This window comes from Paralichthys olivaceus, chromosome 6 (assembly GCF_024713975.1).
Source record: "Paralichthys olivaceus isolate ysfri-2021 chromosome 6, ASM2471397v2, whole genome shotgun sequence".
Lineage (NCBI taxonomy): Eukaryota > Metazoa > Chordata > Actinopteri > Pleuronectiformes > Paralichthyidae > Paralichthys > Paralichthys olivaceus.
In genome coordinates, this window is record NC_091098.1 from 6,158,832 (window position 1) to 6,184,406 (window position 25,575).

The 25,575-nt window shown below is 42.1% G+C and overlaps 1 protein-coding gene across 3 annotated transcripts in view; it reads left to right on the top strand.

Annotated features, from left to right (window-relative positions):
- LOC109630843 (plexin-B1-like) overlaps window positions 1-25,575 on the top strand; it is a 62,192-nt gene that overhangs the window by 25,219 nt on the left and 11,398 nt on the right. The window contains exons 2-27 of one of the 3 annotated variants that reach the window (XM_020089278.2): window positions 3,615-3,706; window positions 4,524-5,397; window positions 5,594-5,836; window positions 6,960-7,142; window positions 9,218-9,346; window positions 10,956-11,056; window positions 11,388-11,520; window positions 11,667-11,823; window positions 11,935-12,043; window positions 12,868-12,976; window positions 13,308-14,090; window positions 16,476-16,574; window positions 16,797-16,919; window positions 17,941-18,034; window positions 18,183-18,352; window positions 18,833-18,984; window positions 19,068-19,173; window positions 20,398-20,534; window positions 20,627-20,800; window positions 21,883-22,105; window positions 22,243-22,485; window positions 23,169-23,345; window positions 23,820-23,968; window positions 24,575-24,675; window positions 24,805-25,022; window positions 25,237-25,415. In XM_020089278.2, the coding sequence (XP_019944837.2) occupies window positions 4,534-5,397; window positions 5,594-5,836; window positions 6,960-7,142; window positions 9,218-9,346; window positions 10,956-11,056; window positions 11,388-11,520; window positions 11,667-11,823; window positions 11,935-12,043; window positions 12,868-12,976; window positions 13,308-14,090; window positions 16,476-16,574; window positions 16,797-16,919; window positions 17,941-18,034; window positions 18,183-18,352; window positions 18,833-18,984; window positions 19,068-19,173; window positions 20,398-20,534; window positions 20,627-20,800; window positions 21,883-22,105; window positions 22,243-22,485; window positions 23,169-23,345; window positions 23,820-23,968; window positions 24,575-24,675; window positions 24,805-25,022; window positions 25,237-25,415 (5,156 nt within the window). In that variant the 5' untranslated portion in view covers window positions 3,615-3,706; window positions 4,524-4,533. The remainder of the gene's footprint in view (window positions 1-3,614; window positions 3,707-4,523; window positions 5,398-5,593; window positions 5,837-6,959; window positions 7,143-9,217; window positions 9,347-10,955; window positions 11,057-11,387; window positions 11,521-11,666; window positions 11,824-11,934; window positions 12,044-12,867; window positions 12,977-13,307; window positions 14,091-16,475; window positions 16,575-16,796; window positions 16,920-17,940; window positions 18,035-18,182; window positions 18,353-18,832; window positions 18,985-19,067; window positions 19,174-20,397; window positions 20,535-20,626; window positions 20,801-21,882; window positions 22,106-22,242; window positions 22,486-23,168; window positions 23,346-23,819; window positions 23,969-24,574; window positions 24,676-24,804; window positions 25,023-25,236; window positions 25,416-25,575) is intronic. The other 2 variants (XM_069526994.1, XM_069526995.1) reach the window with 2 other exon arrangements.

Sequence of the window (25,575 nt, forward strand, 5' to 3'; positions counted from 1 at the left end):
GAGGCCATCATTGCTGGTTGGTAAGAGGAAGTTCCCATGGCGATGGGGTCGCCTTAGGCTATAAATATGTTGACTGCAGCACGATGGCAGGTCAAAGAGCAGGTGAGGACGCCTGCTCGGAGTAGCAGTGAGAATTTGTCTAGAATTGTTCCCAGGCTTTCTGTTACAAGAAAAAAGTCCAACTAAACAAGTTTGAAGCTTATTGACTCTGCAATTGTTTTAAGTTGTAATTGAATCAACTGAATGCTTTGTGTTAGAAAGTGCTGTATTGTCCCTTATCCCTTGAGCCTCATCATTGCTTTAGATATTGTAGTCAGTGGCATGACGGTCTCAAAAAAAGAAATGTTCCCACAAAACCCAGCCCTCTCTCAAATTGCCCATTGCTCACGTGTACATTTGCCCAGCTCCTGCTGTTAGCAGATACAAAGCTCTCAAGTGTTTGAGCAGGTTATCCACTAACCAGAAGGTCAGTGGTTGAATCCCAGTCTTTCCCATTACGCGTGCCAAAGTGTCCTCGGGCAACACACTCAACCCCAAATTACTGTGACAGATTAAGTGCTGCCCTGAGATTCTGTGTGTGAATGGCAGAAACCACAGTGTAAAAGCGCTTTGAGTGGTTATGAAGAGTAGATAAGAACTATCTAAATACAACCCATTCACACTGTTGCTCTCCTTTGTACTCAAGATGTTTCTGTGCAGATTTTGACGGGCGACACAAAATGTGGATGTGAAATTAATCAATGTTGTTAAATGCTCACGTTTCTGTTGTTGTGAGATTTCCGTTGAAGGTTCTTTTACTGTTTTATCTTTTTAGACTGAGGTCCATCTGTGGAACTTGCGGGTTATAGGTGTGGATCATATTGTTCAGGTTTATAATGTTTGAGTTTTGAGTTTTTGTTAGCTGATATCATTGCATAACTTTTCTGACTTTTTATTATTATTATTATTATTCTCTTATTGTGTGTCATGCCATATTTTACAATTTGCTTAAACCTGTAATTGTAGACTGTGTTTTAATACCTATAATGGTATAGAAGGCAGGTTGACAATATTGTGGACAACAGCTGCTGTGTGTGCCTCACATTAATCTATATTTCATATTGTGTGTTTTTAAGCAGGGTGCACCGAAAGTTTCAATATGTTGCACTTCAACCTGAGCTGATTAATTTTGTGGTAGCAACCAATCGCTGACCACTGCATGAACTGATGGACAAACATGTAAAAACTGTGCAATTACACTTCTTATATTGATACCAGATAATGATATGATGATATAATGATATAATGATCTGGTTTAAAACAGAAAAAAACATCATTACCATTTACATTTCACAAAAAAAAACAACCCACAAACTTTTCCAAACCTTTGTCACTCACAGTCCCTCTGTTGCCTAAACCAAACCACAGACGGACACTGGATATGAAGCCTGGTTTCTAATGTAGCAGTCATGCACTCTGTACACTCACCTTCCCCTCTGGCTGCTCAGCTGCTGTTAATACATATAATCCTTCATTCATTAAAAAATCTGTGGCCTCTGACCATGATCCAACTGATTTTGAATTTTTTAAAATCTTTATTCAAGAGCGTGGTCTCTCAGTTTAAGAGCAGGCCTTGTTGATTTCACGTTAGATTTTTGTAATGCTTTCTCTCAAAATTCTGTGGTCACACTCAAATAGCCCCTGCTTGTGCTTGGATTTGCTCTGCTTGTGCCCATATTGTGTGCATGCACTCAGATATTTTCCTACTCTTGATCTTTAAGTCTCGTAGGCTGCCCTGTGCCCTTCTGTGGATGTTTTAGCTTTACTTCATTGAGAGTCCAGGTTATGGGTTCATGCAGTGCCATCCTCCACAGCTGTATTATTACACAATTATGCACAATTAATGGACTCACAATGAGGGCGGTACAATTTCATTTGTCATCCCTTGACCTGTTGGTTGGGGAATTTAATTTGTTGCCTGAAGAAATCCAAGAGCAGACTTGTCACATGCACACAGAAGCAGCATGGGCGGGGGAAGAGCTAAAGCTTTGTTCAAGCAGCCCAGTTTGAGCACAAGCAGAGGAAATCCAAGCACAAGCAGTGGCTATTTCAGATCAAGGTATTGAATGAAAGCATTACAAAATCAGAACTTGAAATCAATGAGTCCTGCTCTCAAACTGAAAGACTGCACTCATGAACAAAGATACGAAACACCCCGTTATTATGTTTCCTACAAAGTGTATTTGCTGTTGTAGTTTAGTTGTATGGAAACTTGTTTGTAGGAGACAGGGTTGTATGGTTGTGAACATGTTAGCATGATGTTTATAGCCCTAAACAACACATTTGAGGCTGATAGGACTGTCAGGAGTTTTGCTGGTGTTGGTCATACTGGATCCATTAAAAATTCAGCTGATGATGGCACTCAATAAAAAATGTATATGCAAAGCTATAACAATTTATCCTGGGAACATGAATGTCTTTACTAAATGGAGCGATTTCCCTAAAAAACAAACAAATCAAGATCCTATAGCGATAAATAAAAACCAAAGAGGTCAACAAAGCATATTTCATCCTTTTCAGGTTGAGAAGGCAGTTTTATAGATATATATATATATGATTCAACACAGACATAACCAGCTCTGCTATTCTCTACACTAACATTTCCGAAAGAGCATCTGAGAGAAAGACTTTTCCTCAACTGTCTCTGAGGACTGTGTGAATTTTCAGCCCTGTTTAACAGACTACCCATCTCTTTATACATTCACACACACACACACACACACACACACACACACACACACTGAACTCAAACCCTCTGACAGTGGGCGTGGAGGTTATTACTTATTATACTTCTTATTCTGCTCATGAATAAGTAAAGAGGAGGCCTGAGACACACTCAGCCCACTTAGCAGACACATACTAAGACACCTGCTCCTTGATGGCTCGGGGTTATATCCACCCACACCCACACACAAAAACACACACGTTCACACCCACGCACATACAAATTCCCGGTCTCCTCCCTTTCAGCCCCTCCTTGTCTTTGTCCTGATTGCAGCCCCAGGGGGTAGACAGTTAGGTAAGATGGCACTGCATGTCTAATGTCTGATAGCAATATAGTCACACTGCAGTAATGGAGCACAATATTGTATTTTTATGAATATCACACTCTTATAGACACATGGCAATCTCCTTTTTTTCTCTGAGTTGTGGGGGATAAACAAGCTGACCATGACTCCGTTTAATATGAAATCTGAGTAGAGCCTGCTCCATGCGCTGTGTACATGTCATATTTATTTATTTGTGTGTGATCTCTTCCCAGCGAGGTCAGTGAAAGGTCTGAGGAACCTCTTCAATATTTAAAGGAGTTTTTATCTCTAATGTGAAGGCTCTCAGTGTCCACAAAGCACTCTCCTCAGAGGTGTTGAGTGATGGCTGTGGAAATGGGAACTGTGAGTTGTTGTTGTTTTGAATGTTTCACATGTGAGTGGCTGCTGGTGTGGTGAGTGTGTGTAATCGTGAACCAGATGTTGTAACATTCTGAAAAACAAGGTGTTGAGAGTCACCGTGTATCTTGCTCACCGTCTGTCACTGAGTCACGTCTCAGTCTGTCTCGTGTCTCTCTGTTTTTACAGATTATTAATCATTCACAGACAGAGGAAAGAATGGGATATGACTCCAGGTGATAAGGTGGAGGAAGTCTTCTGCTCAACAAAGACAATAAATGGTGAGATGTTATTTCCAAATGTATTTGGATCTTGCAAACTGCATTTAAAGAAGAAGGTTGGCGATATTATATTTGATTCTTTTGGTCAACAATTCTCATGAAAATAATAAAAAACTGAGTCTGTTGCCCAGTACTTTCCAACTTCTCAAGCCTGTGCGAGGCACAAATAACCCTGCTAAGCATTTTATGTAAAACAGTAGGGTACTGTGGATTTTAGCTGAGTGTACACAATAGTGAATTTGTTGGGAATGTACTAAGTACGCAAATTGATTGAATGAGCTCATCAAGAAACATATCCTCAAATGCAACAGCATAGCTCATACAGATTCAGCTTTTTTGTCACGTACGACATTACAGCATACAGTACAGGGAACTGAAATGCTGCAGTCAGGGGATGTTTAAAGTGCAAAGTGTGCATATCTGTCAGTCACTGCAGTGGATTGAAGTGTTTGTAATTGGTTACAAAGATTGATAGTAACTAGAAAACACATTGGGCTTGTTAGTATTTTTCACAGAAGATAAGCTGTGTTTTTCTGTTAACGTTTTCTGTCGAGGGTGGAATTGAAAATCAACCGTGTGTGTGTGTGTGTGTGTGTGTGTGTGTGTGTGTGTGTGTGTGTGTGTGTGTGTGTGTGTAATAAGAGCTAGCTCACACCATCTTATCATTTTCTCAGCCTTAAACCTAAGCTTTCTAAAACTCTTAAACTTGTGCTGTACTCAGCTACATGGAAGCCGCTTTAGCCTTATTAAATGTTGATGTTTAACCTCAGACATCTGTTTGTACAGTGCTGTAACCCTGCTCTGGTTTTCCCTTCAGAATATTTGCCATGCTACATGGGAAGGCTCTGAACTCCACCCTGCTCTTGCTTCTCATCCCCATCGTCTTTGTTTCTGCCCATGGTCGCTCCTACCCCTGTTTTTCCCGCAATGACACCGAATTCCAGCACCTGGTGCTCCACCCAGACCCCTCTGTGGGGACGGTGTATGTGGGGGCCCGGGACCACCTCTTCCAGCTGGACGGATTAGACGGACTCCGGCTGGAACAAGAGGAGATGACCGGCCCCGTCAGCGACAGCAAAGACTGTCTTCCACCGGTCACTGAGTTCAACTGTCCCCAGGCCAGAAGAACCAGTAATCACAACAAACTACTGTTGGTGAACCCTAAGGCTTCGGAGCTGATCACTTGCGGCAGCGTCCACCAGGGCACCTGCCAGAAACGCAGGCTGTCATCAATCAAAAAGGTTATCTTCTCCACTGAGAGGCCTGTGGATACTCAGTATGTTGCGGCCAATGATCCATCAGTGTCAACTGTTGGGCTGGTGGTCAGTCTCCGTGGCGGGGAAAGAACAGTAATGTATGTGGGCAGGGGCTACACTGCCAGCCACCCACCCATCTCTACCCGCCACCTGTCATCAGCGCCCATCTTTTCCTACGAGGAGACAGCCAAGCTGGCTGTAGCAGGGCGCCTGTCGGAATATGACCACCATTTTGTGACAGCATTCACACGGCACACATACGTGTACTTCTTGTTTTATCGCCGAGACATCAAGTCTGCATCAAGGGAGTACCGCACCTACGCCGCCCGAGTGTGCCAGGATGACACCTCCTACTACTCATATGTGGAAGTTCCTCTTGTCTGCCGATCCCCGACCTCTCCCTCAAGGACATACAACCTGCTCCAGGCAGCCCAGGTACTTCTATGTGTTATATATATATATATATATATATAAAATATATAATGCAGGGAGCAGCAATGCCAAATAACCAGTAGTTGAATTTCTTTCTTTATTGTCAGAGAGTCTGATTTTCAAGTCTTGTTTCCATCAAATGTTCCACTGACACTCTATGTAACCTTCGCAAGATGTTCCCATGCTTTTGTTGCAACAGGTGGGACAAGGTGCAGGCCAGCAAGGCGAGGATCTGCTGGGAGTCTTCTCCACCCACATCAGCTCCATAAACAACAGTCCCTTGGATGCCTCGGCCCTGTGCGTTTACCCTCTGGATGAGCTTGACAGACACATCGACTCCACCCGCAACCTCTGCTACACCCAGGATGGGTGGTTGGAGGGAAAAGGAGAGGTGGCCTACATAGAGTACGAGGTCAAGTCCAGCTGTGCCAACCTGCCCCTGGTAAGTCAACAGGAGAGTAAGGGGTTTGTATTTTTTTGGTGTTAATGCGTCAACATCACCCTGATGGGAGGCTGATATTTTCTCTAATGGAAGAAAAGCAAATATTTCTGGATTTTAAAACAATGATTCTGTCAATAACCTGCTCATATGAAATAACGGTTTCTCTCTGGTAACCTCAGCAGAAATGCCTGCAACAGCAATTCCTCTCTATGTGTTTGTTACAGTTTGGATAATTACCTGGGCTCTGCCTCATTATGAATTATTTCCTGCTGTCTTCCTACCTGGAGTATATTGACTTACTTGGTTTCAGTGTTCTGAGAAAGACAAGAGAGGACATAAAACCCAATAACAAGCAATTGCTTCACAGTCAGATTAGGTTGAGAAACAGGAAGAAATCGTGACTATAGCAAATGGATGGTTGGGAGTCTTGTAATGAGTTGTTGAAAAACCTCAGTGCTTACAAATGCCCCTGGAGTAGTTTTGCCCAGCTGCAGCCCTCCAGTGCTGCAACCCCTCTCTTCCCCCCACCCCGCTGCCCTGCATCCGCTCTGGTCCTGCCAGCCCTCAGAACCATTTAATGGGATCGTTAGGGATCAATAAACCAAACTAACCCTGAATCAGCTGCGCTGCTGCTTAATGAGCTCTGACAAGGAAGGATTGGAGTTCTTTTGAAACCCACTGACATAAGAGGACAGAGAGTGAGAGAAAGGAAGGGGGGAATGGAAACATGGGAATAGAGAGATTGTTGCACAGACAGTAACAGGGAGAAAAAAATGTAGAGATGGAACAAAGAAAAACAGAGACGAGTGAAGAAAACGAAGACAGGAAAGATGTAATCGATAACAGACCTCAGCTATCTTATTTGTTTTAATAAACAAAATACAAATATAGACATAAAAAAAACCATCTCGTTCTACTTCCTCCATCAGGTCAATTATCTGCAGCCAGAGCTAAAGATGCATTTTAGTGCTTGTTTGGCCAAACCCAAAGAGCAAGTCTCTGAATGAGTGTGTTTTAACCTGTGGTGCAATCCTCTTATAATGAATTAAGAGGATTCTGAGGCTCTGGGGAAATAGAATACAAACCACCTAACAAAGCTTTCTGTTTGGTCTGATTTTTGTAGAATACTCTAAAGGCGTATCCCTGTGGCTCTGACCACACCCCGAGTCCAATGGCGAGCCGGGCACCTCTGGAAGCTAAAACCGCCTGGCGCACCTCAGCCGCCCGTCTCACCGCTGTGGCTGTCAGTGTCAGAGACGGACACAGCATTGCCTTCCTAGGAGACGCCAAAGGGACTCTACACAAGGTAGCCCATCCCATTCACTTTTATACATATTTTTATTCTTGTGCAAGTTTCCTTGGGCCCTTTGTCCTGCCCCAGCATGCACTAGGTGGCAGGTAGGGAGACGCCCCACAACAAACAGTGCATCAGAGGGATAACAAAGATCTGTGTGTGGGAATATTTAGACCATTAGACAATTTCTTACTTAGGTAGTTTCCAAATTTGTGAATCACTGCAACATCACAAGTGTTGGGGCTTACTGAATGTTGTCATCTGGACAGCCCTGCCCTTGAGGCTGTTATCATCTGCTCCTTTTAAGGATATCCATGAATCATTCCCCAGCAAAGCAAACACCTGACACCACATAAAACATTTACCATCAATTTCAGGCATTTTTCTTTCCAAGTCTATGCTGCTTGTCTAAGTATTTATGCATCGCTATGTAACTACAGCCTGGAAGATTCCAGGCATTCTGACATTCACAGTGTTCCAACATACACAGACCGGCATACCGACATGATCCCATGCTTAATGCATTTGCTTTTTGTTCTCTGGGCTGCAGCGTGTGATTGTTGGAGACTTGATGCATTTTTGAGCTACTGGAGTAAGTTTTTTTGCTGGACTGGTGGAATGTGTGGCCCAAAATAGATTTGTGGTTTTGGTCTTAATTTTTCCAAAAATAGCTGTATATCACCACCTTCTGCATAGATCTGATAGTTACATGTAGAGACTGAGATACAAGGTTCTCTGCTATGAGCTGTGTGTGTGTGTGTGTGTGTGTGTGTGTGTGTGTGTGTGTGTGTGTGTGTGTGTCAGAGCGTGAACGAGAGTGTGCGACATGGAGCCAGACACAATATTTTTAGGGAGCAGATCAAAGCAGCACCCCATGTAGTATAGCCATCTGAAGTAAGCTATTGTAACAGGATTATCGTATCACAGCAGGTCAAATTCCACAGCATCCAAATACACGACTTTGAGTGTGTGTGTGTCTCTGGGGGACAAAATTAGAGCCAATTTGATCTCAGTTTTAGTCCATCAACGGAAGTGTTGGAGTTAAAGGAAAAGTTCAACATTTTGGGAAATATTCTCACTGACAGTTTGATAAGAAGACTGATATACTCGTATAATTCTGTTAAGCACGAAGCTACAGCTATGAGATAACTGGCTTAAGTTAGTACTTAAAGGTAGGGTTGGTTAGTAAGTTAGTAGAAAGCTGGCGTCTGGAATCGAAGGAATATAATACACACGTACAATCATTTCATCGGACCAAATTAAAAGATTGGCTGACGTACCTGTCTGTCAATATCCAACCCGTCCGCCTGTGTGCAACCTGCCTGTGTCTTCAGCAGGAGAGACATACACTGCTGAAGCTGAGACAATAGCCTGAGTCATAACTCGGTCAAATCTCAACATGTATTCGTACGAGTTACACTGGATATAATTAACTCAGATGTCCACTGGGGATAAACATCTATAAATCTTCTTAGGAGTCAAACAAAAACATTCAGCCATAAGCACATACCTCCATCAAGGGCCAACAGAAGCAAATGTAGACATGTACTGTATGTTGTTAAAGATGCATCGACTTAAAACAAGTGCCAACTTATTCTTTAATAAATCATCATATTCTAAAATATTATATTATATATATGTTTAATTCAACATGCAAAACAACAAGCTGCATAATTGTTTTTCAGTCACTGAGCATTAAGTGGTGAGGGCCTCCTCTTGATGGGACAATGATTCTCCATTCCGCTCGCAGTGATCAAGTGAGGTCTTCATGGAAGGAGGCACGAAAACCTCTGCTAATCTCATTAGCACGGGGTAACATGAGAGTTTGAAGGCCTGGGAATCACTTAGGCGAGAGGTGTCTTCCTCTGCTTCATATTAGATTTGACTCTGTGGTAATCACATTCATGGCCACTTCTGCTGCGATCCTGCACAAGTGTGATTTGATTTGCTTCGGAGCTGTAAGCTGATGAAGATATTCCCTCTGTCTCATTTTCCTTTTTGTCATGTTAGTCCTGCAGTGTCAGGAACGCTTTTGTATAAAAATGCCTGTTTGTAGATACATTATAAATCCTTTTGATTCTCTCCAGGTGTATCTTGGTCAAGATGGCAGGGTGGAGGTGTATGCCAACTCAACCATTCATCCCAACTCACCCATTAACAGTGACCTGCTGTTGGATCAGAATGGAGCACACATCTACATCATGACCAAAACCAATGTAAGTGTACAAAGCATGTAATTACACAATGTTAGACAGGTTGTAAATATCCTCATCGGTAAAAATAAACATGAGAAACCCAGCAGTTTATGTTTATAAGTAGGCTTTCACAGGTTTACTATTGTATACACAGTCACAGCCCTAGTCCATTCAACCACTCACCCAGATGTCTCCATACATGAGACTGAACGTGGTTTGTCATTCACCGTCAGACCATTTTGCTGCTCAGAGCTTCTCAGGCTCTGACACTTCCTCAAGCTGTGTGACTCTGAAAAAGAGGCTGAAGAGTATGAAAGAAAACAGAGAGGCCAGCTGGCGTTAGGGGTCAAAGGTCGCTAACCTCACTGTGCTGGGTACAACGGTAAGCAGGAGGTGGAAGGTCAGACATAACAATGGTATTGATTAGGGAAAGTGGCCTCTATTGTGCTGGCACACTCCCTACAGAGTGTCTCTGTGTGGGTAGCTTTAGATGCTGATGAATGAGTATGGGAAAGTGTTCATCTTTACATTGGATGACTTGTGTTACTGCTTGACTGCTGCACACTTGAATCCAAATGTAGACCTGCAGACTAGAGTTGCATTGATATTTGTATGTAAAACAATATGATTACAAGAACTGTCATAAAGCTACTGGCAGTATATGAGCTGGAGTTTTGTCTCTTGATTCAGAAAAAAAAAAATATATTAGTTAAAGGGGGCATTTTGATATATTTCCCCTCATGCTTAGAAATGTGGGTGGTATGTGAATGGAACTAACAAAACCTTTTGGAATCGTTCGGGTTGATCGCCTTCAGCACTCAGCCTCTGACACAGTGACAGTGGCTACAATGTTATCTTGTAGGGAAACTGCAACAGTCTATGAAAAGTCCTCTTAAAGTGTTGTTGTTCATCAAAAAAAGCCTCAAATTATTTCTCCCATCCCCCTCAATAAACACAGGGCCCAGGTTTGATACTCATGTAGTTCCTTTTATATTTTTGCAAACATTTATCTAGTCATCAATTGTCTATATCACAGGGGTACACCCTGGAGAGGTCGCCAGCGTATCATAGGGCCAAACATACAGAAACAATTGACATTCGCATCTACAGTCCATTTAGAGTCTCCAATCAACCTAACCCCAATCATGTCTTTGGAATGTGGGTGGAAGCTGGAGTAACTGGAAAGAACTCACGCAAACACTGGGCGGAACATGCAAACTGCACACAGAAATACGTCGGCCGAACTGGGATTGGAACCCTCTTGCAAACGATATAGAAAATGAAGCACAACACATGCAATATAGAGAGCAGTCTCAAAACAAGAATTAAAAAATGAGGCCATAAGTCAGTCAGCTCACTAAGTTAGTGTGTAAATCTTTAACACCGTGGTTGGCAAACAAAGAAATCCAAGGAGTTCTGGAGTGTGTCCTTTATAAGGGTCTCAATGAGGGATGCAGAATTTTTATTATTTCAGCAGGAATTTCATGAATTATTTGTTTAAACAATTTCATTGAATGTTTCATGAGTCTATTACACAATGGAGACAAGAAAAGGTGAAACTAAGCAGATGAAAAGTAATGGAGATGGAAATGCTTCTGAACTGACCCAGTCACTGATCTGTTGTTTTCAGGTAGAGAAGCGCCCGGTGGCAGAATGTGGAGATCACCTGGACTGTCAGTCCTGTCTGTCTGCTAAAGACCCCTACTGTGGCTGGTGTGTCCTGGAGGGAAGGTGCGTCTGTGTGTATACGTTGCTGAAGAGTAACGGGGGTGCTACTGCAAATGTTTTGCCCTAACCTGAAAAGACACAGGAATTTTCTACCCAAGTTTTATATTCTTCCTCTCTTGCTGATTTTAATATCAGCATGACTAACTTAATCCACTTGTGATATCAGATTAAAAGTTGATTTATCGTCATGGTGACTCGTGTACAATTAGCTTACGCACGCACTGACTGCATAAAATGCGGATCCAAACCCATATGGGTTAGGGTTGGGTGGACCCGTGAAGACCTCTTCTCTCATGCTCCAACACACTCCGCCCTTGTCTCTGTGGTATTTCAGGTGTGGCCAGCAGTGGGAGTGTCAGCGTGGGTCCCAGCAGGGCCAGTGGTTGTGGAGTTTCAACCAGACGCAGCAGTGCCTCAGTATTCAACACCTCAGCCTCTACAACATCAGCCGCGGGGAGAGAACTGATGTAATGCAGGGGAACAGATGGGACTAATTTATTGTCTTAAACATCCAAGTTGTACTTTGAATTTGCTTTGATCTCTGTCACTGTTTTGGGGGTAGAATTAATTATTATTTTTCCTGTCTCTTTTCCATTCTGTCCCCCTGCCACAGATTACAGTGTCAGTCGAGGGTCTCCCCAGTCTAGGAATGGGAGAGTTCTACTCTTGCTTCTTCCAAGACACAGAAAGTCAAGCATCGCTCACTAACACTGGTGTCACATGCTCCACCCCTGATGCCAGCAGCCTCCCCCCCATAGGCTACGGAGATGGTAAGAACATCATCATCATCAAGCGTGCCATCATGACATTCATATAAAAAACATCAATATTTGAGGGTTTCTGAAGTTGTCATATGGAGACCACTGATTGTTTCACTGCAGAATTTGTGATGGTGACCCTTTCACTACGGTTCATCAACGTGACGGTGGCTGAGACAGAATTCACCTTCTACAACTGCAGCTTGGTTCAGGAGCTCTCGGGACGCAGGCCGTGAGTACACAATGCACACATAAATATGGATACGCCTGTTGTCCACACTACTCCAAAGTTTGATAGCGAAGTAACAAGATGTTTAGAAATGCTGCTGGACCCGTTTTTGGGCATCAATTTCATATGTACAGGCAGAAACGTAGATATTTGGAAACTATGAAGAAGACACTCACAACCACATGCTGATTGGGTCTATTCGGTCATGATGTAGTCACCGCTGGTTCGTCAGGCTCCTATCACATGACCCCCTTTATGATAACAACCGGCATAAGCCTCGGCTAACAGTGTACAACACAACATGGATAATAATCAATTCCAAGCATTACTGATCCTGTTGTCTTTGCTAACATGCTCCTACATGTGTAGGAGATGAACTATAACATGAGCAATCTGCCAAAACCCTGCAACCAACAACCAAATGCTCATGGGTTAGCAGGTCTGCAAAGAGGTTCTGAGTTCAAAGAAATGCAACCACCACATTGCACGTTATATTTATGTATGAGACTGGTTTTATTTAATTAAAATATAAATATATACATTTTTATTTTGACAAATCGGTTTTGTATAGTCTTCATTTTAAAAATAGTAGTTTACATGAAGTTCATCTTATCTGCTACAGGGCGTGTGTGAATATCAAGTAGAAATTTCAGTTTCAACAAGTAACAGAGCAGGTGAAAGACAGAATATTTTATACATATCTAAGTATGTTTGAACATAGTATGAAATGTTGTTAGGACCCTCCAACATTTCTATTGTTACTAATTTTATTTCTATTATGTTTTGTTTACTTCTTCTACCTGCACTCCTGCTGCGTGCACATCAAGATGCCAAGGGTGTGTTAGCAGTCACTGGGGGTGTAACTGGTGCATCCACGAGCACATCTGCACACACAAAAGCACCTGCAGCCACGGAGTCACCATCTACAACCAAAACGTGAGTTCCACGTCTGAAGCGAGGAGCGTCTTTGATTGTATTTGGATGTACTGTATGCTCAGTGGATTTCAGTGCTGTGTACAGTGTATTTAAGATAAAACACAGTTATTATCATACTGCATGTGTTGTCTGTTTGCATTGTTTTGTTTCGTGTTCTGTTTTATTTTTAAATTTTTATAATTTTTTTCTACCATGAACCTTTATGTCACTTTTGAGTTGCTTCTTATTGTATTTGCATTACCCTTCTGTTTTATCCTAATTGTTTCTCCTCCCCTGCCTTTTTTTCTTTTCCTCTCCCCTGCTTGTTCACTTGTGCCTCTCCATCATCAAGTTCAAACCGCCAACACCCACCATCCCACCACCCACCAGAAAACTGACCCCTCTACCACCCACTACCCGGGCTGCTACAACAACATCCACCACCACCACAACAGCAACAACAGCAGCAACCACAACAACCACAGTAACACAGCCGCCACCCACAGAGATACCTCCCCCAACCACAGCAGCTTCCCCTTCAGTTGCAACCACCACAGTGACATCACCTACCAGCCCCAATGCTGAATCTACAGCCCCCCTTACGCTGGCCACAACTTCCCCCTTTGTCAGGACGCAGGTCACCACCGTCCACACCGATGTCATGACCGTAAATGTGTCCGTTTCTGATGTGGAGAGAACGACAGAGGGAGATGGTGCCACCACAAGAGGCTTTTCAGAGAACGACTTAAATATCTCTGATGAAACTCTGCACACTACATTACCCAGCATTACTAGTGGCCAGGTAGACCCTGAGCTGAGACTCTTAGAGCTGTCTGGTGAAGCAGTGGGCTCCTCCTCAGATGTGAGCTTGACTACGTCCAGCGAAGTGGCTCTTTTAATAGACCTTTCTGTCAATGACAGTAAGGACTCTAAAGAGACAGACTCACCTGTGTGGTTGACTGAGTTGGAGAAGCCAGAGGGAGACACTGAGGTGGAGCTTGCAACAGGTTCATATGTTGCAGGTGCCAGCGAACACTCGGCTGTCTATACACAATCACCTAAAACCGTTGTTGACCTCGACTCTGATTCTGCAACAAACTACCAGTCAGATTCTACGACCGATTCTTATATTCTGGTGAGTGCAGACACCATGTGTGCAGTTGGTGTTGAATTGCTTGAAATCTTAGACAATGTAGGGAAGATGCACATTTTTCTGTCTGAAGGTCACATGAGAAGCTTTGCACCATATTCCTCTCTGTCTGTTAAATATGGAACTATAAGAGGCGTCAGCTGAGCCTAACTTAAGCCGTTTTCACACCTGAAAATCCAAACAGAGGTTCACAATGTTTGAATTTGATCCGGTTAGTTTTTCTTCCACACTGCAATGCAGGGAGTGGACTAAAAATGTTTGTATGACATGCGTATGTCCTGTTGTCATCACCTTTGTGGGTTGCATCTATCTTTATTTTGATTGGTTTGTAGACAGGTGTGCGTCATAAATCAGCGTGTTCCGTGGGACTTTCCCTTTAAAATGATATCGGTCCATAAAGTTATTTTCGTTGCCTCTGTAATATCATCAATGTATTACTACTAGCATCACCATCTTCAGGGGCAGTACTCAAAACTCGTTCAAATGAACGTCCTTGTCGTCCTCGTCAGGGTGGCAAAGACTGAAACAATCCTGCAAACCACTTCCTCTTCTGCTATGGTTTAATGCCTTCTTTATAATACTACAAAAACACACTAGATCAAACAACCGGGGTTTGTTTGATCTGGACCAAGACCACCACTTTTGGTCGTACTAAGTTTGGGTCCATTTGTCCGGACCACAGACTAAGGCACCTTTCACGTCTGATATTGTGGTTGAGACTAAACTAAAAAATCTGATGGTCCGGACCAATCAAGGTAGATGTGACAGTGTCCTTAAAGACTGGAGTTCCCGGGATCTTCAAATTTTTTATCTTCTAAGATAAATGTAGCATAGCCTATGTAGTTCTTTCTCAATGATATATTTGAGTATGCTCTAATAAAACTATAAACACGACCAACGTGGAACCTAAATGAAAATGGAACTGAAAACAGAATTGAATTGATTAAACTCAGCTTGGATGTGAGAAAGACTATGGATACCTTCTGTCTCTGCCTGTAGCTTGCGAGATATCACGGCACTTTGAGGGTTACTCTCTACTAGGCTTCACCTTATCTTACATAATGATTTAGTAAGTGTGGGACTCTCATATTTCCTTATATCCGTCATACTTTTACATTGATGTTAAATTTCATTCATTATTATCTTTAAAAGTCTTAAATTTAACTTGTTGAAACCATAGACTGTATGGTTGAAACCTTCAGAAACAGAAGTGAGATCTATCTTCTCATCTAACTTCCAACAAAAAATGTGAAAGTGCATTTCCTAAAAATGTTAACCATCCCTTAAAGACACTATATTGGATATTCTATTTTAATGAATCCAAGAAGATCTGCTCTGAATGTACATTACAATCTAATGCTGACAGGGCAGAGTGCAGTTATCTTTATTAGCTTGCCTGTCAATAAGAGAAAGACGGGCAGAAAATCAATATAATTTCAGATGTGAGGATGGACGTGGGAAATTCAAGGCACTCATCTGATGGAGCGTATTGACTCGGCCTCCCTCTCCAAATCATCTCTGTTCATCTCCATCAATGCTCGCAGCGAATAACAATAATGTTGCACAAACAAAACACAAAGTACAGAGAGAGCTAAGCAGCCATCCCTTTTGTCTTTGAAAAAACTCTTCTTCACATACATGTACTTGTGTGTCTGATGTGTATATATTGCATGTGTTTTTGGGTTATACCTGCCTCGTTTTGGCTTTTGTCTTAAGTTCCATATTTTCTTTGTAGTCCCTTTTCTTTTTGTTGCACTTTCACTTTAGATACATGCATCATTTACTACATAAAAAGAGCAACAATACAACATGAAACTTAAGGATGACACTACCACCCCATTATCCATGAATCCTCCTCCTCAGGACACAAGAAACGTAACTTTAGCAATAGATAGATATGGTGGTTACAGTACCTCCTTTAATGTGTCTGCCATCACTTGCCACATTGAAACAGTAATTAAGTCTATTACTTCACGTAAAGTCCATTAAGTCTCACAAATGATGGCTCCAAATCAACTATATCAACATATATGTGTGTTAATCCAGTGAGCTTTTCAATGTGAACCAGTCCTTTGTCTTCACATAGAAAACAACATGTGTGTTGTCTGACAAGCAAATGTAGGTTTTTGGTGAATGGGACAAAATGCCATACAGCTGATAGAGTACCAAATATTTCAGTTGTGGACGAGTGACGGTCTGAGGCTGATTTTAATGATCCTTGGAGTGACCACATGTACAAGCCCATGGTTATTAAACATAGGCTATTTAGAATTAAATGAATCCAGACGCATATGTATGAAGAATAGCTGTATTTTCTTTTTCCCGAAGTGTTGATATTTCATGTAATAATGGTGGACACTGTTTCATCAGGAATGTCCGTGTGTGGAGAAGGTTCAGGACTCCTCCCTGCTCCCTGTCAATGTGGAGAGGAAAATCACTCTGGTGGGACAACATCTAAACCTGTTTCAGGTAATGTTACCATCCATCAGAGAAATACTACGATCAACTTGTGTTTGTGCCGAGTACTCATCTAATGTTAGAATTAAAAAAAACTGTTGACTGTAAAAGTGAATTCATGTTTTTGCATGAATTGGACTTTTGCAGTGAGTGTGGCCTTCTACCATTGGAAGACTTACTTTGTATCCCTGCTGACAAGGTTTGTCATGTCTGTCTGTGGCTGTCTACATTCAGGATGAGGACTTGGACTACGAGTGTGTGTTGGACGTTGAGAATCAGTCGGTGGTGGTGGACGCTGCAGTAGAGCCGGATGCTACCCAGTCATCAGTCTTCTTTATCACCTGCCAGCCGCACCAGGTCAGGAAATTAATGTATAGTCATAATTTATCTCAACCCTTCAAGTCTTCAAATTTTGACAAGGGTGGTAAATGTATGAATTCACAGCAGTGAGCTCTTACTTAGTGTCTTTTAGCTGTTGTTCTAAGCAGTAGCATGCTTTTGTCTTGCATGTGCTGTCTTAAAGGTTCAGTGTGTAGATTTTTTTGTGATATCTAGTGTTGAAGTTGCATGTTGCAGCTGAACACCCCTCACCTCACCCTCTCCTTCCAAACATGAAAAAGAAACTGTGGTAGCTTCAGTTGTCATAAAAACTCAAAAGGTGTTTAATTTGTTTACTCTGGACTAATGTAAAAAACATGGCAGCCTCCGTAGAGAGGGTCCCCTCAATGTAAATATAAAGTATTTAAATATAAAGGGTCTTTTCTGGGGTAAAGAAAACTACAATTCATACAATTTAGATGAAACAAACTAGTGAAAACATCATGAGGATTATTCTACATTAAATTTCTGCCAATAGTTCCCTTCACCTAAATCTTACACACTGGACCTTTAAATGTGTCCAACAACACTATTCTCAATATTTTCTATCTAAAGATGGAACTCATTTCTTTGTCCTCTTAACCACTGTGTCTATTTGTCCCATACCAACTGCAACAGATTATTTTTTATGCAACATTCTAGAAATGCAACATCTTTCATGAAATGTCTATGTAGAATCTGAGTCATTTTGCTGCAGAAATACAAAACTAAATCCATTATAGAACCCCACCCCTGTGGTGTTATTCACAATGACGACAAATCAACAGCAACACAGGTCACAGACAAACGTTACACCGATGAAGCAGCGGCATGCTTTATTAACAAAAATCAGTAAACGGTGATTATGTGGGTTTGCATGTGTGTGTTTCATTAGCTCTTGTGAGCTGATAATGTGAAACATACTTCAACTGCTTTACACGTGGCTGTGCATAACATCAACTTATATAGTGCATCACATGTAATGTTTAATGTGTTTTTTAACTGTCTATGGTTGTTTCAGTATGCCTACTCTGTCTCGGTGGAGGAATATCCAGCAATGATCAACGTGAGGAGAAAAAACAACTTCCTCATCGACAGCGCTGAGGATCTGTATGGTGAGAGCAGTGTAGTGTGTTTATTTTTCTTGTGGGTGTCTCTTTATGAGACAGCACATGCTTCTGTTTGCACACACATATATACATATGTAACATATTTTATTTTTGATTTGATATGAAAGTAATATCCTGTCTCCCCTCGTTGCAGTGACTCTGTTCAACTGTTCAGTGGGGCGGTCGGACTGTAGCCGATGTCGTACTGCTGACCCTAAGTACGGCTGTGTTTGGTGTGGCGGTGCGGCCAGCTCTCGCTGTGTCTACCAGGACTCCTGCACAGACGAGATCAAACACACCTGCCCTGCACCTGTCATTCACTTTGTAAGAACATCTTTTCTGAAGAATGTGACGGCAAAAGTATGAGAAATGAGGGAAAGAATTAAACACGCAATGATTTGTGTGTGTGTGTGTCCATTTGTGTCAGAAATGTCAGAGAAAAGATGTCATTCTTCGTATCGTGTTGACGGCTGAACTGGTGTCTGGATCCCTTTGATTTAGAAAAAATTGCTCTTGATGATTTCACATCATTATCCTGCACGGAAAAATATTCTGCTTTAAATAATAATTTCAAATGTTTACATTTAAGTACAAGATGTGTCTTCAAGTTGCACATTACACTTGTGTGACTTGTTTACTGAAACAAGGGGATTGTTTACACTGTGCTTTCAGTCACATTCTCTGCAGCACTAATCCTTACATCACTCCTTGAGTGACTGATCGTGGTCTGCGATGGGGTGAAGGCTGTAACTGAAGAACTGTGCAGGGTTAACATTTCATTCTTTGGTCCCTCTTGTGTTTCAGTTGGACCCAGTGTCCGGCCCTGTAGAGGGAGGCACGGTCGTGACTATTTCAGGCTCTAACCTCGGCCAGAGAGCTGAAGACATCCAGAGCTCTGTCACGGTGGCCGGGGTTCCCTGCAGCGTCATCCACAGCCGATATGAAGTCTCCTCAAGGCAAGTCGTCCTCACACCTGAACGTATACTGTTGTAAAATATTGTCTGATGATTTTTTATCCATAACAATCTTTATCTTACAGGATCGTGTGTGAGACAACAAGAAGCAGAGGAGAGAAGAGCGGCCAGGCCTCAGTCAAAGTGAGGGGAGGAGGTCTCGGACTGTCGGCTCAGATCTTCAGCTTCCAGGTGAACACAGTGTGTTGACATGGAACTATGTTACGCAGAAAATGTAATAATGCCTCTACATGCACTGTTGTAACCTGGTTGCTATAAATCCTTCTAAATGTCAATAATCAGAATAGCAATCAAGCTTCTACTCTATCCTTAAACTGTAGTATTTTACACTATAGTGTGTCGGTGTGTGTGTGTGTGTGTGTGTGTGTACACGTGTGTGTCTGTGTGCGTGCCTGCCGGCTGAGGAGGTCAGAGAACATGTCGGAATTTTACAAATGGTTAAAGTTCAAACTGACTAATTTATAGACTCCCGCTGGCAACATTATGTTACTTTCACTTTTGGTCGGACTCTGTCGAGCACATTATTTGAAAAGGATATTTAAGACACGACTTTACATATTTTCTTTCTCAAGGGGAAATCTAACGGTGGAAATCCGGTTCTCCAATTCCCTACCACAAAAACAGTCAAAGTGTCTCAATTCAGGGGTTACATGCTTCGGAGGATGCAGGCTTCCTGGCCCATGAAGGAGGTGGTCTTCTTTGACTGGATAGACCACAAAAGCTTAATGACAAGAAAGACATTTTCACAAGCATTTAAAAAACAAAGGTTCAGTTCCATACTGTATATAGGAACACAGTAATCACTATGGGGCATGGACCAAAACACAAGGACGAGGACCTCGCTGAGACGGGGGCTCCCTAGGTCTTTTTAAACAAACTAATCCTGACGGCCTCATCTGAATTGTCAGCATTGAGAATGAATGGATTTATCAGTCTATAAAAGTAGCTGTTTAACATCCACATGTGTTTACCCATTAAAAAAAGTGCTCACATAGAAGATTTCTGACCAATCAAGGAAACGACAGCTCCGACATGGCGTTTGTTGATTAGGCTTCAGCTATAATTGTGCTCTGTGAAATGTAAATGAACCACTGCAGCAAAATAATGTAATAACTCATCTCCTGATTAACACCACAGTAAAAGGAAGGAAGGTTTGACAACAGCTTTAATTGATTGGCCCAAGTGACAAGCAGATGAATTGTACGAGCTGGCTCTGAGGCAACCCTCTCGTGTTTCCCAGAATGCCCTGGTGTCTTATTTATCCTGCCAATAAATCACACGCTCAGTATCACATTATTGATTATACACTTTTCTCTCTCTCTCTCTCTCTTGTGTATCCTTGCATTTCATCCTTTTTCCCCCCTCTTCTTCTCCTTCTTGTCTGTCCTCCATCAGGATCCTGTACTGAGCAGCATCTTCCCCCAGAGAGGACCCAAGGCCGGGGGCTCGTCTCTGACCATCAGAGGCCGCAGGCTGAGGACTGGACACCCGGGTGAAGTCAGCGTCCTGATTGGAGGAGTCCCCTGTATGGTGTAAGAGCCTCTCGTCAATCATCATTTTAAAAAAGGTCTTTATATCACAGTTCAAGGTAAAAGTGTAAAAATGGAAAATGTCTTTGTCTCAGGCTGAACATCCGGGAGGATCAGATCAGCTGTCTGACCAAAGGCAGCAACAGAACCGGAGAACACAGCGTCACTGTGCGGTTTGGTGGGGCAGAGCGCCACCTGCAGGGTTTGGTGTATCATTACACCCCCAACCCCAACATCACAACAGCTGCTCCTTTCAAAAGCTTTCTCAGGTGCAGTGGTGGAAAATAACTATTTGGATTTAAATTTTGTTTTCAGACCTTCAGTTTCTTTCATTTAAACTTCGCTACTGTTCAGAGAGAAATTCTGTACCCTTTACTTGGGGGTCAAAATTGGGATCCTGTGAGTCATAACAATGAGGGTCGGACATAGATGAAGTGGTTTCCACAGATGGCATAGTCAACAGCGTTAATTGGAAATAGTGGTAGTATATCTGCGATATACAGTGACCCACTACTAAATGTTTTCTTTTGCAATCTTCTCAAAGTCCTGATAATTCTGAAAATGTGGTGCTATTCAGCCAAATGTTAATGTACGCTGAAGAATAACAGGCCACAGACTGATCCTCTGCTCTTCTCCCTCTAACATGTAGCCTAAAATTATGACTTTCTTCTCAGAATTAGTTTTTCTACAACATGGCGCTGATTATGACACTGTCCCTTGAAAGAGGTGTTGTTGTTGAATATTAATGTTAAATTCACCTCAGTCCAGCTTTGTTGTACAAGATACAATTCGCAGACAGATATCTCAAATGGAATCTAACTATTGACCATCTAAATGGTCAGATATGTCAGATTTATGATATTTATTAAGGAGAAACATTTTCATCTGTTTCCTGAAAGTCAACAATACAATGCCTCCAAATACTGTAGACAGGCCTGCACCCAGATACACTGACGGAGGCAGACTAGGACTAGATTTTATTGAAGTTATTTAACTTGTTAGACTAGATACTGAAGTGTAGACCAGTGTAAATATTATTACATTTAAGCAGCAAAAACTGAAGAATCATTGTAAAAATTAATTAAATTTGGCTTGTATATAAAAAGGATTCTCAAAGCACTAATGTGGTAAACTGTGCAAGGAAGCCTAACTTTGTGGCTTATTAAAAATATTAAGGTAGGCCTGTCATGATGTCATGAGAAGTGGCACAAGGAAAAGGCATATATCAAAAGATAAATCTCCCCATTTTATGATACATATGATTTCAGATCATTCTATTGAAGATCAATTTTAATCAGAATTTTTTTTTAGAGCCAGTCCTAACATGAAACTGTCCATCACTCTCCTGCAGTGGAGGACGAATCATCAGAGTTTCTGGTCAGAACCTGGATGTGGTCCAACAGCCAAAAATGAGGGTGACCCTCAGTCCTCCTGATACTCTCCCCCCCAGGAGGAGAAGGAGCTCCGGTAGGAGGAAGGAAGGGAGAAAAGATCACCAGGGTCCGGTGAAGAGATGGAGGAGGATCGTCCCAGACACAGACTGCCCACAGGGTGCACTCTGTCACGTCAAACAGGTATGGTGGTATAATCCCACATATATATATATATATATATATATATATATATATATATATATATACACACACACACACACACACACACACTCATCATATTCTTATGTGGGTTTTGATCATTTCATTCATTCCTCCAGTACGAGTCTCGCTGCACAGTGAACAGCTCCTCCCTCATCTTGTGTCCGACCCCGGCGGTGGGCCCAGAGGCCAGGAGAGCCAGGGTCAAAGTTCATTTCCTGCTAGACAGCCTCCATTTTGACTTCAGCGCTGTGGGCAATGAAGCCTTCAGCTATGAGTCCAACCCAGATCTCTACCCGCTGAACCAGAACGACCCCAACAAACCGTATCACCACAAACCTGGCAGCGTCATCTCTGTAGAGGTGGGTGCAAATACCTGTTTGTAATGGACCTCACCTTCTTCCTTCATCTCCAACATGTCTCAAAGTACGAGAAGGTCTCTAAGGTCATTAGCTCATTTAAAAAACCAAGGAATCAGAATGTCAGTGTTGCTGTAATCACCTCTGCAACATAACAGATGCTACAGGGTCCAGAGTCACTTCTCCTTTTTAGTACCTAAAGAAGTCTTTATGTGCATTCTCTAAATTTTAGAGTTAATACACTATATACTTTTTAAGTGTTGTATTTATTATTTACAACATTTGAATGCAAAAGGACGTGAATCAATTTTGTCCTAAGCCCTCAACATTTGTAACCTCAATTAAAAGTAGCAAGAACGATATATTATAGCCTTTATTTGGGACCTTTAACGTGTCTTGTACCTAGATGGCAGAAACATAAAGTGTCAGAATTAAATTTAATTTTGTTTGTTAGAGCCCATAAATACAACAATATACAAAATAGATGGAATGCTGATTGATTCAATTTGAGACATTATTTTCCAGTTGCAGCATTAATGCACATTTATGCTTCCTTTACATCCGAACGAGTAGAATATTCAAACATATATTTTAATAATTGGGCTTGAGGACTGTATCAGGTGAACTGCCTTTCTAGTGCGGTCCAGTCCTCACCTCTTGAGTCGCTCTGTTTTTGTATCTTCTAGGGACAGAACCTGGATCTGGCCATCTACAAGCATGAGGTGGAGGCTCGGATAGGGGAGGGGGTGTGTGCCGTGAAAACCTTGACCCATAACCACCTGTACTGTGAACCACCAACCCAGCAGCCTTCAATGGCTGCCAGCAAGAAACAGGACGGCATGGACAGTCTGCCTGAGTTCACTGTGAGTCAACATTAGATACATTTGAATTCAGTGCACGTTTACATTGAGGATGATGCGACTGCAGCCTGGGAGATATTTAGGAGCAAGTCAGTACAGAGGAACAACAGCGCCTGTATGTAACCTAACTGTCTCATTGTAACAGGTGAGGGCAGAGCATGAAGGACAATGACTCAAAAGATTGTTTACCAGCATTTATTTGCTCCTGCAGAAGACATTAAAACACATGAATCGTCTTCTGATTTCTTGGCTGCACTTCTACTCCTAAACATGCAAAATAAGAGTATTTACACTAAGATCTCTGCAGCGCCACACTGGTCACATAACACAGAGTCAGGACGAAGACAAATTGCATGAAAAATGTCATCTGTCGATGTCTATACAACTTATTTTAGCAGTAAAAGCAACAATACACCAAGGGTCACAGCATAAACAGCTCAATCAGCATTGTGTTCAAAGTCTCTCTGTGATTTCCAGGTGAGAATGGGGAACTTGAACTTCTCACTGGGCAGAGTGCAGTACGACAGCCAGGCCCAGTCCACGTTTCCTCTGGAAGCCCAGGTGGGAGTCGGGGTCGGGGCCTCCATTGTGGCTCTCATTGTGCTCATCATTGTGCTCATATACAGGTAAACACTTTCACTGTTAAGTCCTTTGCTCCACCATGCTTTCCTCAACTGTAGTTTGCAAACCTGGAAATGTGACAAAACAGCTATTTTTTTCCTATACCTGTATTTTGCCTCTTATTAACACAGTAGTTCTGTTTTTCTTCACCTAAAGAGATACTGCACAATAAAATGTTTGTGGTTAGCTGCAAACTAAATAATATGATGATATTTGAGTTAATACATTAATGCTGATTTTATAATCACATTAATATATAGCAAATAAATAAATCAAATCTACATTTCTAGGTTGAACAGGTTGAAGGCCTCATAACACCACCAAACTGCTTTGGACCTTGCAGGGCCAATGTTTGTGTAGAGTCAACAGTTGGGGACGTCTCTACGTATATATATAACACGAATATATAATAGAAAGAGCCGGTGGTTCACTAACCTGAAAAGGTAATCAGGTCGATGGTTCGATCCACCATATTTGAACCGCTGGCTGTGTTGGCTGTGCCAGGTGGGGAGGTGTGTCTTGGCCCTGTCATTTTTGAATTTCACCTCAACCAAAATTTAAGGGTAAAGTGAAGCTTTAAATGTTGTCTGTGCATTGTTGTTGTTTGTCAGGAGAAAGAGCAAACAGGCGATGAGGGACTATAAGAAGGTGCAGATTCAGCTGGAGAACCTGGAGACCAGTGTGAGGGACCGCTGTAAGAAGGAGTTTACAGGTACAATCCAAACCTGCTGTTTTAAATTGAATAAAATAAAATCAGCTCGGTCACTGTGGCAACATAAGAACAACACTGAACCTGAGGTTTGTCACTTTCATTCATCTCCATTCTGTTCCCCTGCTTCAGACCTGATGACAGAGATGATGGACATGTCCAGTGATTTGGTGGGTTCGGGGATTCCATTCCTGGATTACCGGGTGTATGCCGAACGCATTTTCTTCCCAGGCCACCAGGAGTCGCCACTGAGACGAGATCTGGATGTTCCAGAGAGTCGAAGGCAGACTGTGGAGCAGGGGCTGGTCCAGCTGTCCAACCTGCTCAACAGCAAACTGTTTCTCACCAAGGTCAGACTAGACTTATGTTTTATTACATTAAAAGTCATTAAAAACCACATTAAGCTGGAAACAGTTTGACAATGTGAAAGATCAAGATCCACATATCAGTATTTTTCTGAGATTGACATATTGACTTCTTATTTAACTGAATCATAGATTTTTAACAAAACATTTTTTTTTCTTTGCAATTACTGACTTTTTCTTATACCCATTGTCTCTCCAGTTTATTCACACGCTGGAGGTCCAGCGGACATTTTCCCCCAGGGATCGGGCGTATGTGGCCTCTCTGCTGACTGTAGCCCTGCATGGTAAACTGGAGTACTTCACAGACATCCTGAAGACGCTGCTTAACAATCTGGTGGAACAGTACGTGGCCAAGAACCCCAAACTGATGCTCAGGAGGTGAGGAAGACAATGACTCTGTCAGTTTTTCATGATATCCTCAATTGTTCAAATTTAATTCAGTTTTATGGATATAGCTCCAAATCCTCACACACATTATTTCAAGGCACTTTACAGAGTAAAAGTCAAGAACTTACAGTTTGACAATATGAAAACCCAA